Below are 15,098 nucleotides of genomic sequence, written 5' to 3' on the forward strand. Positions count from 1 at the left end.
ATGAAACTACAGTGATAAATGAATATGTAAGACAGTCAGATTGGTGGTATAAATTGAGGGATTCTGGCTTTTTATGTTTTAAAAGCATATTCATTTTGTTTCCTAAAATGTTAAAAAATGAAATATTCTTTATTTTCTAGGATGTAATTTTAGCCTTTTTAAATCTAATCCCATGGCCTTTTGGACTAGCACCCCTTCCTCACAGCCTGAGAGCAAAGGTATAGAACTAGCATTCTCAGTATGAGATAACAGCAGTTTTTAGCAGCTGGTAGCCCTTAGCAAAGTATTAATAACTGTGGCTGTATGAAATTAAGTACTTACCACTACAACATGCATGTTAAAGAATGCCAGTTTAAGCAAAGTACCTTTTGACTGGTGGCATGACACCCTTGTTGGTTTGCTTTTTAAAATGTACTGGGATGCTGATTTGTAATGTACTTCATTGCTTTGCTATTTCAGGTCTGCTCAATGAAGACCTATGTTTTATCTAATGTTTATCTTTAGCCACTAACGTCTGCCAGTATGCACATGTAGTGGCAACGGCATGTATACAGTATGGAAGAGTGTCCCTGTAGGGCTGTTCTTTTGTGCATGGTTTAGAAAAATGTTGTATTTGAAAATGGACCCCATTTTTAACAGCCAGCATTCTACAGCTTGCATATTATATATGTTGCACAGATCATTTTTAGAAGTGTGGCTACTAGAGTGGAGCAAGAAGTGGGATCTGTTGAAGGCCTTCAAGAACAGGTTAGGGAAGTGAAATCTCACCCTTAGTGACCAGTAACACATGTTAGCCATGCCAAACAAGTACAATGATAAAGTAACAATCTCTGATTTTTTTTTAAATATACCAGTTTTATTACCAGCTAAGGTAGCTCTTAATCTTTTATTTTAAAGATACGGTCTTTGAGAAATGTGAAAAGTGTTAACTTAAAAGTGGATGTATACTTGTGTACAGTTTCTGTGAGCTCTAGGTTAGGATCCCTGACCTAAGAATGAATGTGCCTGTACACTACTGTAGAACATAGAGCCTTATTCTGTTTTGAATCTGATAATGTCATTGTCCCAAGGGACCTTAGAAATGAAGACTTTAGACATGAGTAAACTGAGGCCAAGAGAGGCTATCTGATTTACCCAAGGGGTCTTTACTGAGTAATAGCAGAAGTGGAACAAGAATCTGTATCTTACGGTTTACTGTTATTTCTCCTAGCTAGGAAATGATACTAAGTTTTTGTTTATAATGAAGGAGAGGGACAAATTTAACATTGTAAAAGGAAGGGCACTGGTTCTGCAGAGCAGTGTCATCCAATAGAAATAAAATATAACCTGTGTATGTAATTTCAAATTGTCATTTGGTGCAATGGCTTGTGCCTATAATCCCAGTTACTTGGGAGGCTGAGGCAGAGGGATCACTTGAGCCCACAAGTTCCAGGCTTCAGTGAACTATGATCACATCACTGCACTCCATCCAGCTCTGGGTGACAAAGGAAGACCGCATCTCAAATAAATACATAAATAAATAAATTTTCTAGTAGCCATATTAAAAAGAATAAAAAGAAACAGTTAAAAAGGGAAACAGATGAAAGTAATTTTATTGATAGATTTGATTTAACTCATTATGTCCAAAATATCATTTTAACTTCTAATTAATAAAAAAATTAATGATATTTTACATTATTGTTTTTCACCAAGTCTTCAAAATCCAGTGTGTGTGTTTACACTTACTGTTAGCATGTCTTGATTTGGACTAGCCACCTTGTGAGGTTTTAATAGAATGTGGCTAGGCTACCATATTGGACACCATAGCTCTCAGAATGTTTCCCTGTCACCAGTTGGTATACATGGCGTGCTTCATGACTGGCTTACTTTATTAAACTCCTTTAGCCAGAAGTTCTTCTTTACATTAATAGATCAGAACAGGTTGCATATAGAAGTTTTTTGTCTTTCTAATTTTTTGCCCTTTGCATTGATGATGGCTGGGGATGGGTTGTTTTCAGCCATATGAATGGTCTTAGATTTTATAGTGTTAGCTACCCATAGAGTAACAGTTTTTATTTAATTTTATCTAGTATCATGCTTAAACACAGGCAAACTAGATGCAACTGTAGTCACCTTCCATTCTTGGCAATTGTTAACTTTCCTTACAGGAACTAATCACAGTTGGCTTTGGATTAGTTTCATGTGTTTACTAATACTTGCTTATGTTTTAAGATTTTTTTCAATTGCTGCAAATGCATGGATATTTTGGTAAACTATTGTATGCTGAGTATAGTTAGCAACACTTTAAAATTTTTAACCTTTTTAAATTCTAGAAATTTGTAGTAATTCTTTTCAATGACTATTAAGTAAACACAAGATTTTTTTTTTGTTTTCTTTGGTTTTAAATAGATTCTGTGTTCGCTTAGGGTTTTTGGTAGAACACTAAATCAGGATGCTAATTCTAATTCATGATTATCGTACATCTCTGCATCAAAGTATATGTGTTTTTTATCAGTATGCTGTTTTAACCTATAGATAGGTTCCATGGTTTTTACTTTCAGGTAGAGTATTAACGTCAATACTTAATACCTTATCTTTGTCAATTTTTTTGACTGGTGTTACAGCAAAAGAGAAGAAAAAACCTGAAGATTCTCCCTCAGATAGTCTCGGTCTCCTGACCTCGTGATCCACCCGCCTCGGCCTCCCAAAGTGCTGGGATTACAGGCATGAGCCACTGCACCTGGCTGACACATGTCTTAATTCTGGTATTCACCAGATTTGTTTCGTGTTCTCCGTTGTTAGTCATCAAATTTGTCTACTTTTTAAATAGAAACATTAGCTAGAGCAAGGAACTTAGAAACACTCAAGCGGCACTGAATGTGTAGAATTGCATAACCAATATAGCTTCTTTGCTTTCACATTTACAATTAGTTGGAGTTTTAGTTCAGCCGTACCCAGTATCTTCCATTCTGCTTCCAGGAAGAAATGGAAAAATGTCAGCCATGATGATGCAGTATTTTAGTAGCAAGTTGATGGTGTTTTGGTTTCCCATGGGAAATATTGTCACTGGAGCATTAGCAGCTATCGGTCACTTATTAGGGTAAAAAAGCAACTTCAGAAGAATTTAACATATGCCAAAGAATCAACAAAGGAAGTAATCAGCTAGGGCAAAGGTCGCACAAGAGATTGTAATCTAGCAATCAGCAGTGGAATAAGCAGTCAGCTTACCAGAAACCCAGGAAAATGCTTCAGAAAGGGCAGTCAGGACTAAGGCAATTTAATGAAATGCAAAATAAATGAAATATGAAGTTTAAAAATCTAGATTACAATTCTGGTTTCTAACTCAGTTATGAGACCTTGGGCAAAGTCATTAAATTTCTCTGAACTTCAGATTTTTGGGAGTCAATAAACCAATACATGTCAAAGGGCCTGATAAACTTTACAGTTTAGAGCAGGCGTGGTGTCTCACCCCTGCAATCTCAGCACTTTGGGAGGCCAAGGCGGGTGGATCACATGAGGCCAGGAGTTTGAGACCAGTCTGAACAACATGGTGAAATCCCATCTCTATTAAAAGTACAAAAATTATCTGTGCAGGATGGCATGCACCTGGAAGTCCCAGCTACTTGTGGGGCTGAGGTGGGAGGATGGCTTGAGCCTGGGAGGCAGAGGTTGCTGTGAGCCAAGATCGTGCCACTGCACTCCAACCTGTGTGACAGAGTGAGACCCTGTCTCAGAAAAAATAACACTTTACAGTTTATCAGCAAACAGGAAAGTCTTGCTAGACAATGTAATTGATTAGTTCCGTGCCCTGGATTCTGGGCTCTTAACTGTATGAGCACTGTAGGTGTGAGCAGCAACAATTAAGAAGCTGCAGAGGTAAAGGTATAAGGGCAGTGATTGAGGATGTCTACCAAGCAGATTTCAGCAAGTGTGTTTCAAGAAGTATGCAGCAATCTGAAATATCTAATCCTGAAAAATTGCTAGAATCTAGTCTTTTAATTTTGGCCAGTATTTAGCAGTAGTTTGGCCCTCTACTCTAAATTAATAAAAAATAAGTAGTACTATATTGTGAGCTGTGTTATCTAACAGTTTATCTTAGCTAGTAGCAATTAATTTATAGCTTCTATTAAAATGACTAACGTAGTTAAAGTTTGATGACTAAGTTTTTTTTTGTTTGTTTGTTTGTTTTGAGCTGGAGTCTCACTCTGTCGCCAGGCTGGACTGCGGTGGCGTGATCTTGGCTCACTGCAACCTCCGCCTCCTGGTTTCCAGCAATTCTCTGCCTCAGCCTCCCCAGCAGCTGGGATTACAGGCACCTGCCACCGTGCCTGGCTAATTTTTGTATTTTTAGTAGAGATAGGGTTTCACCATCTTGGCCAGGCTGGTCTTGAACTTGCTGACCTTGTGATCCACCCACCTTAGCCTCCCAAACTGCTAGGATTACAGATTTGAGCCACCACGCCCGGCCTTGATGACTAAATTTTAAGAAATGTTTTAGCAATTCTTCATACACCTTTCACTTATCTTATAGTTACTTAATTCCTCTACTCCTATCATTTGATATTTTCATTTTATTGTGTATCTCTGTAAGGCCGAATCAATAGATTTTGAACAATCTCACACTTAACCTTTAAAAAAAAATCTAATAGGCCCAGTTTCCTCTCAACAATCTTTGAAGAACCTTCAAGAAAGGAGAAACACAGACCTCCCACTTCTAGACATGCACACTGTAACCCGGGAAGAGGGAGAAGGCATGGAGACAACTGATACGGAGTCTGTGTCTTCCACCAGCACATACACACAGTCTTTAGAGCAGCTGCTTAATTCTCCCGAAACTAAACTTGGTCTGTTACTCTGTCTAAATATGTTCTTCTTCTTTAATTTCACTGTCTTATTTAATTACTATTACTCTACGGTACATATGCTTTTTTGGGCTGCTCCAATAAAATTTCTTTCAATATTCCACTACCTGTTTGTATTAGGGTTCTCTAGAGGGACAGAGCTAATTGGATGGTTGGATGGATGAATGGATGGGATGGATGGATGGATGCTTATTAAGTATTACCTTACACGATCACTAGGCCATCTGCAGACTGAGGAGCAACGAGAGCCAGTCCAAGTTCCAAAACTGAAGAACTAGGAGTCTGATGTTCAAGGGCAGGAAGCATCCAGCACAGGAGAAAGATGTAGGTTGGGAGGCTAGGCCGGTCTCACCTTTTCAGGTTTTTCTGCCTGCTTTATATTCGCTGGCAGCTGATTAGATGGCACCTACCAGATGAAGGGTGGGTCTGCCTTCCCCAGCCCACTGACTCAAATGTTAATCTCCTTTGGCAACACCCTCACAGACAACACTCAGGATTAATACTTTGCATCCTTTAATCCAATCAAGTTGACACCCAGTATTAACCATCACACTGTCCAAATGGAAAAATTATTAAACAAATCTTTTTTAAAATAAAATGCTATCTCTTGCCCTAGGCTTGAACCATAAATAAGTGGTGGGAAGTTTATAGTCACAAATAGGTGGTGGGTATTAGAAACCAGGATAAACTATCCTCTCACCCTTCCAAGAAACTGACAGTTTCAGTTTATTCCTCTTGATGAAGTAATGCTAAATTTTTGTAGTGATGTTTTGGTATATTTTATTACCTGTAATTAATATTACTGTTCAAAATTTAGGGGGAATCTGTCATCTTCCTGAAACTTCAGAATCACCTGGAGTAAGGGTCATTTGTATTCATGGTCACTGACCACGTGGGGTAGAAACTGCAAGTCATAGTTCCTTCAGGCAAAGTTAATAGTGGTGACATGGAGGATCATGATAGAGCAGCAGACTCCAGAAGCCAATTTGACTTTGTGATTTCTGAAAAAATTACCTGTCAACTGTGAGCCTGTTTCATCGTCTGTAAAGTTTGAATAATGATACCTACCCCGTGTGATAGAAGATTCTTATGAGGGAACATGATACGTGACCAGTAAATGTTAATGCTTTCCTTGTATGTGAAATGACATAAAATCTTGGAATATTAATAGATGGGAAGAAGATGTGTAATAAAACTGTCTGTAAACACAATTCTGACAGATTTCAGAACTGGGACTCATAGGGCTTTATTCCGTTAGATTACATGCTTTACAACAGAGATACTGTTTTATTTGTGTCACCTACAACATATAATCCATTGATTGAGGTATGCTGAATAGATGAATGGCAAAGAAAGCAGACCTATAAAATATCACATAGTAAGATATTTATGTTTAGATTTTTCTTATTTAGAATCTTCATCTGTAATGTATGATTTTGAAAATTAATTCTTGGAACAACATGTTGCAGAGCCTCCATTATGGCATGCTGAATTTACCAAAGAAGAATTGGTTCAGAAGCTCAGTTCCACCACAAAAAGTGCAGATCACTTAAACGGCCTGCTTCAGGAAACAGAGGCAACCAATGCAGTCCTTATGGAGCAAATTAAGGTGAGATCAGAAAACCTGGCCACTGTGAAAACTGCCAGTTTGGTTTTCTGGACACTCCATACACATGCACCCAAGTTTAAAAATTCACATTGCAGATGCATCTATAACGTCTTGATCTTTATATTAGATTCCTGATGGTGAGAAATATTGCCTTTTTTTTTTTTTTTTTTTTTTTTTTGAGACAGTCTTGCTCTGTCACCCAGGCTGGAGTGCAGTGGCACGATCTCGGCTCACTGCAAGCTCCACCTCCCAGGTTCACGCCATTCTCCTGCCTCAGCTTCCCGAGTAGCTGGGACTACAGGTGCCCGCCAACATGCCTGGTTAATTTCTTTGTATTTTTAGTAGAGACAGGGTTTACCATGTTAGCCAGGATGGTCTCGATCTCCTGACCTCGTGATCCACCTGCCTTGGCCTCCCGAAGTGCTGGTATTACAGGCGTGAGCCACCGCATCCAGCCAAAATACTTCTTTTACACCTATTACATAAAGATTATTTCTTAATTCCTACTTTTCCTAAGAAACCGTAATAGATTTAGAAACCAGAGAGATGTTCACAAATCATTGTTCACATATGCTTAAAAAATGGGTGTGAGTCTTTGAATTCTAAAGATAACCAGTGAATTTAAATTATTCAACTGATATTTATAGTACTGAACCACTAAACAGTTTTCAGGTGGAGTTGGCAAAGTGGCATGGGAAGTTTTTCCTGTTTAAAGTAGACACCAGAAACATCTAGGAATGTTGCAGAACAGTTGAGGATTACTCAAATGAGGTATTTCCACCCTGGCTCACTGATAAATCACCCCTCAGAATATAGTCATACTGCTTATTGAGGAGTTCTTATGACCCAGGCCCTGGGCTCTACATACATTATTTAATCTCATCACTGGTTGAGAGAAAAATTGAAGCTGGTAAATGGTGGAACAAAATTCAAACTCATAGCTGTCTGAAAAGTACATGCTTTTCCCCTGTACTTTGCTGCTCCTAATAGATCTGTCCTGCCACTGTGCAAGGCCACTAGCTATCCTTGTCAGATTATTTTAAAGCCGAATTCAGTTATTTTCAGTAAATTGTATATATCATGACATTCCACCATTAAATACTTCAGTATGCATCTCTATAAAATAACATTTTCCCACTAATAAAAACATTATCATAGCTAACAAATCACTAACTAGCCCAGTAAACCTAAATGACTTATTTAAATATTATATTTTCTTTTTTTTTTTTTGAGATAGTCTCGCTCTGTCACCAGGTTTGGAGTGCAGTGGTGCAATCTCAGCTCACTGCAATCTCCGCCTCCCAGGTTCAAGCAATTCCCCTGCCTCAGCCTCCCGAGTAGCTGGGACTGCAGGCACGCACCACCATGCCCGGCTAATTTTTTTTATTTTACTAGAGACACAGTTTCACCATGTTGGCCAGGACGGTCTGAATCTCCTGACTGCGTGATCTGCCTGCCTCAGCCTCCCAAAGTGTTGGGATTACAGGCATGAGCCACCACGCCTGGCCAAATGTTATATTTTCATAAATTTATACTCTCTTCATGATTTCTTTGTCTTCTTTATTGTCACTTTTTTAAATGGTCCTAGGTTTGAGGACAAAGTTCACTTACTTTCTTGTCTAACCTAAAATGAAAATATACTAAAAGCTATGGCTTGGTTTCAACCTGGAAATCTTCCTCAAAGACTTGAACATGATATTACCTTTTTTATATCGTTCTTTGCCTCATTTCTCTGATAGTGTTTTACATTGTCTTATATTCCTGAATTTTCACTGTGTCTGAACTTTTGTTTTGATTAAGTGCCGTTCACTGTGGACGTCTTAACTGCCTGGGACTTTAGGAACAGCGTAGGGGCAGGGGGTTAGTGGAGGCTGCCGATGTTCCCCTCAGCCCATTTTCAGAGCCCCATGCCATACTGGCTTAGTTTCTATCAAAAGTAGAAGGCAGAGGGAACATCTTGGTACCAACCCATGGCTCCAGTTAGTTGCTCCTCATGGACACGTTCCATCAGTTCCCCAGCTTTCAACTCCATTTCCATGATACCCTGTGCTTCTGAGACAAGAACTCCAGTATTTGCACAGGATGCATCCTCTCCTCTTGTCAGTGATACTTGGTAAGCTGCTGGACTGACTCATTTCCACCTCTTCATCTGTTTCTCGTGAGAATTTCTTGATGTGTCTCATCTACTTTTTCTCCTCTTGTATTAGCTTGTTGCTTTTCTACTTCACCCCTCTTCCTTCCAACCCCAAATAGCTTAGGACAATGGAGTCATATAGCCCAACACTTGGTTCATATGCAGCAATCCACTTTCTAGGCAAATGCAGCTTTGAAACTATCTCATAGTTGGAGTTCCGGTTTTCATGTCAAATGGATTTTATATGGTGATATCATAAACTCCTTTGAAATGCTTCACATGCAGCTGCTGTAGTTAACTGAATTCCTTCCTTTATTGCCATATGGAGGGAAGGGGGAAATTTGGGGGGAAGAGAAGAAAAATACATGAGTTCAGTCTGCCATATTTAATCAGAAGCTCCTAAAGCCCATTTTTAACTCATTTCTCTAACACCAGCTTCTCAAAAGTGAAATAAGAAGATTGGAAAGGAATCAAGAGCAAGAGGAGTCTGCAGCTAATGTGGAACACTTGAAGAATGTCTTGCTGCAGTTCATTGTCTTGAAGCCAGGTAGTGAAAGAGAGAGACTTCTTCCTGTTATAAATACGATGTTGCAGCTCAGCCCTGAAGAAAAGGGAAAACTTGCTGCGGTTGCTCAAGGTGGGTAAAAGGAGAGTCTCAGAACTTCTGACTTCTAACTTAAACTAAACAGCCTGGTGGTTGAGAAGTTGTCTGTATGTGTAACTTTTCAATTTTGCTCATTTGAACTGGGTCTGTCATATGAGTAGGCCGTGACTAGATTTGAAAAGCTGACTTTTTAACATCTTGAGGCAACTGTAGTACATTTATATAATTTTAACATTCAGCAAAATACAATAAGTGCTTAGCTTGATCTTCTAGCTCTTTGAAAATTGGATTTTTATCCTGGTGTTGAGTTCTGGTGTTCAGCTGAATGTGGTTTTGTTTTAAATTCTGCTTTTTAAAAAACATTTATTAGCTTGTTCCTTTTCTACTTCACCCCTCTTCCTTCCTCCAACCCCAAATAGCCTAAGACAATGGAGTCATATAGCCCAACACTTGGTCTATATACAGCAGTCCACTTTCTAGGCAAATGCAGTTTTAAAACTGTGCCATAGGCCAGGCGCCGGTGGTTCATGCCTATAATCCCACCACTTTGAGAGGCCGGGGCAGGCGGATCACAAGATCAAGATACTGAGACCATCCTGGCCAACATGGTGAAATCTCATCTCTACTAAAAATACAAAAATTAGCTGGACGTGGTGGCATGCGCCTGTAGTCCCAGCTACTCAGGAGGCTGAGGCAGGAGAGTCGCTTGAACTCACGAGGCGGAGGTTGCAGTGATCTGTCACGCCACTGTACTCCAGCCTGACGGCAGAGCGAGACTCCATCTCAAAAAAAAAAAAAACAAAAAAACTATGATGTAGTTAGAGTTGGTTTCCATGTCAGATGGATTAAATACTGTGATGTCATTAAGTTCTTTGAAATGCTTCATATACAACTGCTATAGTTAACTGAATTCAAGCTGCATCTTAAGAATTATGGTTTCGTTTTTGTTTTAGTTTTAAATTACTTTTATTTTTGACATTTACAAGCACAAGGAAGACGCTATAATCTCTCTTGAGTTGTCACCCATCTCTAACAGTTTTCAACTCATGGACAATCTTTTGGCGTAAATAGGGGAGAGTTAGAGACTTAAATCCCACACATCATTTCTTTCCCCAGTGAAGAATTCAATGTTTATTGGATTTCTCTGTCACCTATACCTAGTTTATGTTCATTTTGCCTGTGTTATTGTGAATGTCTTTTTATAGTATCCTAAATAGGGCTCATATATTGCATTTGGTTGATGTTCCTTAAGCTTTATTTTGTTGTTGTGTTTTTGTTTGTTTGAGACGTAGTGTTGCTCTGTCACCCTGGCTGGAGTGCAGTGGTCCGATCATGGCTCACTGCAACCTCTGCCTCCCAGATTCAAGCGATTCTCCTGCGTCAGCCTCCCAAGTAGCTGGGACTATAGATGCACGCCAGCTAATTTTTCTATTTTTAGTAGAGACGAGGTTTCACCATGTTGGCCAGGATGGTCTCAATCTCCTGACCTTGTGATCTGCCCGCCTTGGCCTCCCAAAGTGCTGGGATTACAGGTGTGAGCCACCACGCCCGGGCATTTTGTTGTTTTTTTATCTATAACAATTATATATATAAATATATTTTTAATGCGCCACTTATTAATTGAAGAAAGTGGTCATTTATGCTATAGCAGTCCTATATTTGGGTTTTAATCATTACAGGGTAACACACTGAGCTTGTTCCAATTGCCTATAAATAGGAAGATCCAGGTGCAATTGGGTGGGATGGTGGACAAAAATACATCATAGATGGTATTGTGTGCTTTCTAAGACATCAGGAGGCCCAGAATGTCCAGACATCTACTTTTGACTGATTGACCTTATCTAGTTGGTGCTCTTTAACATGTTCCCCATCCCCTGTAAATCCTAATAACTAAACTGATAAGAGTCATCCTCAAAATTGAGCAAGCATCTGAATCATCTGGTATACTTACTAAAATTCCAATTGCTGGTCCCCAGTTTCTGACCCAAGATTCTGCATTTTTAGCAATTTGTTGCTGATACTTCTGGTCTGGGGCCCATACCTTGAGAACCCCTGGTCTAGAGGCCTGAGAAGATTCAGGCTTAATTTTTTTTACAAACACACTTCATAAGTAGTATTGATAGTTTCTTTGAATCTGGTTTTTTATAATCTTTCTAATGATGAAGGAGGAATGTTCTCAATACTGACAGTAATCTCAGCTCTTCAAACTATAGGATAGGTTTCTATAGCCACAATAGTATTTTTGTCACAAGGGCCCAAATAAGAATACATCATGTATATTTTTAGTAGTTATTCAAATTACAAATTCACTGTCTTTAATTTATTCTAACAAAAGTAAACCTAATTTTATAGTTATGAAAAAGAAGAAATCTACTTCTAGTCACCTAAGAGTAAAACTGCCCCTATAAAAAACAAGACAGAAATCTCAAAATTATAACTAATTTTATAGTTATAAAATTAACCAGGACTTTAAGAACGTTTGCATTTTAAAATTAAAGTTTTCAATAGTTTTCAATACAATGATATTATCTCAAAATAATTAGCATGTCTAACAGCCCTCTTTTAAAAGCTCAGCATGTTTAATGTAGATGTTGCTAACGTCCAGGTGGCTCCTATAAGTTAAGGGTCCATTGATTTAGAAGTTCTAAAAGAGACTAACCTAAGGGATACCAATAACAGATATTTTTAAAGAATTTCATAGAGGAGATACACATTAGAAACCCAGAACTCTAAGATGTGCATTTGCTAAGTCCTGTAAACAGACAGGAAAACACATTTACATTAGTTTACCCTTTAAAGATTATTTCCTACTTGTCTCTTATCAATGTGAGTACATAAAAGAGACCTTATTACAATTAAAAACAATGATGGTTTAGCAGCAGATTTAGATACCTTACATTCTCTCTTTAAGAGAGAGAATGTAAGGCCTGGTGCGGTGGCTCACACCTGTAATCCAGCACTTTGGCAGGCCGAGGAGGGTAGATCACCTGAGGTCAGGAGTTTGAGACCAGCCTGGCCAACATGGTGAAACCCCGTCTCTACTCAGAATACAAAAATTAGCCGGGCGTGGTGGCGCATGCCTGTAATCCCAGCTACTTGGGAGGCTGAGGTAGGAGAATCGCTTGAACCCAGGAGGCAGAGGTTGCAGTGAGCCGAGATGGTGCCATTGCACTCCAGCCCGAGCAACAAGAGCAAAACTCTGTCTTAAAAAAAAAAAAAAAAAAAAAAGAATGTAAACTACAAGATAGTTCAAAAGAAATTACACAGAATTCAGCATGGGAGAAACAAAAAAGAAGAGTGGGAAAAGACATCAAACATGTTTTTACTAATCGAAGTTCTTAAAGGAGAGAAAAGAATACAGCACAGATAATATATGAAGAGAATGGCTGGAAATCTTTCAGAGCTGTTGAAGGATATCTATCCACAGATTCAAAAACCCAATAAAATCTCAAGCAGTATTTAAAAAAAAGAAGAAATCTACTTCTAGTCACATAAGAGTAAAACTGCCCCTAAAAAAGACAGAGAGAAATCTCAAAAGCAGCCAGAGAAAGAAGACACATTGCCTCACAATAGACTTCTCAACAGCATTGGTGTAATACTATCTCATGTACTAAAAGAAATAACTGCCAACCTTTTATATTTTCCAAGATCTCTTCTGGAAAACAAAAACTTAAGAATCTGCCTTCATTGAAAATTCTTAATGATGTACTTCAAGCAAAAAGGAAAATTTCCTAGATAAAAGGTCTAAGATGCCAGAAAGACAGACATGCAAAGGAAACTTACCACCATATTACAGATATGGACTGTCAGTCTGAGTGGTCACACTAGGGGCATTTTGTTACCAAGGCCTTGAAAATAATAACCAACACTACATACATGAGGAATGCCAGAAGAAAGGTCTGAGAGCCACTCTTCCTGGCACTGAAGGAAACAGGGCCCATCAGAGCAAACAAGTACCTTTTGCCTCTCTTATCTCCTTGGAAGCAAATGTTTATAATCTCTGGTTTTGTGTAAAGTTTATAACAGTATTTTTCATTCAGGTTGCTACCTATTAGTGGATGGTGAAATTAATTTGGTGGATCACATTCAGAATATTTTTTTAAAATCAAAAGAATACAAGCTGGGCTCAGTGACTCACACCTGTAAGCCCAAGAGTTTGGGAAGACCAGGCAGGAGGATTGCTTGAGAACAGGAGTTCAGAATCAGCCTGGGCAACATGGCGAGACCCTATGTCTACAAAAATTTTAAAATATGCCAGATCTGGTGGCATGTGCCCATAGTCCTAGCTACTCGGGAGGCTAAGGCAGCAGGATTCTTTGTTATAAGGAGTTCAAGGCTGCAGTCAAACTTCTGGTCGAAATCCTGGTCACGCCACTGCATTTCAGCCTGGGCAGCAGAGTAAAACCCCATCTTTAAAAAAAAATTAAGAAATAAAAATAATATGTGAGACATTAGAATATGCTGAATCTAGTAATGGTAAGCAATTATTTCTTGAAACTCTACATATATACATGAGTGTTGGTAAATACCTGACTGTATCATCAGCTCTAGATATAAAATGTTTATGATGTTGGCTGTGAGTTAATGAGGAATAGTTTTCCTTTCTGTGGGTTTGGGTGTATTTGGGAAACATTAGCTTAGGGGGTAAAGTAGGTTACCCAACTCTGAAAAGCAGCATCAAAGTCTTTATAATAAACACATATTAGGGGCCCAACTTAAATTTCAAGCAGATGTCATGAGCTGCTCAGAGTAGTGTGTTACAACTCTGCGTTATAAGGTAAAATGACTTAGAGTGTAGCAGTAGTCCCCAAACAATATCAAATAGACAGTGGTAAGTATAGATTGCTCTTCTCCTTGCATCACAAATGTTAATTCACCCTGCCCCCACACGCATTAAAACTCAGCATATTTCACAAATTGAGTGTTTCATTTCTATTTGAGATAGACTTATGGTAAGTCAGCTTTGCTCCCCAAATAAGTTAGCCATATAGTACTTCTATATGCAAAATTTGAATCTCAATTTTACTACTCAAGCAGGAAGTAAAAGTCATTTTTCTATATTTTCTTTGCTCCCAGATTGGGTTACAGTTTACAGATCTGAATATTGTCACTTGTGCACCATACATACACAGAGGTCTAAAACTCTCTACAAGTAAATAAAGAGGAAAAAAAGCCCATCAACCCAATAGGAAAATAGGCCAAGCCTGTTATAAGCTTTTTGATCATCTCCAGACTGGCAGGAAGAGAATGCATACTCACACTGTAAGTGCCTGATTTGATTTGCAGAGGATATAGAACCTTATCAGAAAACAGCCTTCCAAGGCAAGAGCAAATGCACCCTATCTAAGCACAGCTTTTCTCCAATTCTTATTTACCTAAGGAGATGAATAGCTGCCAGGAACATTGTTTGCACAAGGGCAGGAGACTGCCAGATCTGAGAACACAGCAAAATTTTTATTTTGTCAAAAATCTTATATTCAGCTTACACCATTCATTTCAGGTGAATATATAAGAGTCTGCATTTCAGTTTAGGGAAATGTTTACAGTCATCTGGTTCTCTTTATTCCTGGGAACAAGGTTACCTCACTTGGAACACATAACCAGTGCCAAGTTGTCCATCCCTAAGCAATATCGCTTCCTTCTACTTTCTAGAAGTTCTTCAGATTGTGGAAGAGAGACTTTTCAGAGTTCTTTGCCCTCATTCCCTCCTCCAGAAATTCATGCCTTTGTATAATCTCTTCCCCTTGAGAGCCAGTAGGCTAACCTAATGAGTTATTTTTAACCAGTAGAATACAGCAAAAATGATAGGTTACAAGAGATTGTGGCTTCTATCTTGCTCGCGGACTCTCTCTGTCTTCTCTGCTTGCACACTTTGTTGAAGCAAGCTACCATCCCAGAGGCAAGGAACAC

At 38.8% G+C, this 15,098-nt stretch overlaps 1 protein-coding gene across 4 annotated transcripts in view; it reads left to right on the forward strand.

Annotated features, from left to right (window-relative positions):
* Positions 1–15,098, forward strand: part of LOC101131768 (ranBP2-like and GRIP domain-containing protein 4) — a 75,047-nt gene that overhangs the window by 44,125 nt on the left and 15,824 nt on the right. For 2 of the 4 annotated variants that reach the window (XM_055378219.2, XM_031007798.3), the window contains exons 21-22: positions 6,311–6,450; positions 9,020–9,221. The exons of 1 other annotated variant lie outside the window; for it this stretch is intronic. In XM_055378219.2, coding sequence (XP_055234194.2) covers positions 6,311–6,450; positions 9,020–9,221 — 342 coding nt within the window. Of the gene's footprint in view, positions 1–2,603; positions 2,736–6,310; positions 6,451–9,019; positions 9,222–15,098 lie in introns of those variants that run through there. One more of the 4 variants, XM_031007808.3, reaches the window with a different exon arrangement.

The sequence above is a fragment of the Gorilla gorilla genome, chromosome 12 (genome assembly GCF_029281585.2).
Source record: "Gorilla gorilla gorilla isolate KB3781 chromosome 12, NHGRI_mGorGor1-v2.1_pri, whole genome shotgun sequence".
In the NCBI taxonomy this organism is placed as follows: Eukaryota; Metazoa; Chordata; class Mammalia; order Primates; family Hominidae; genus Gorilla; species Gorilla gorilla.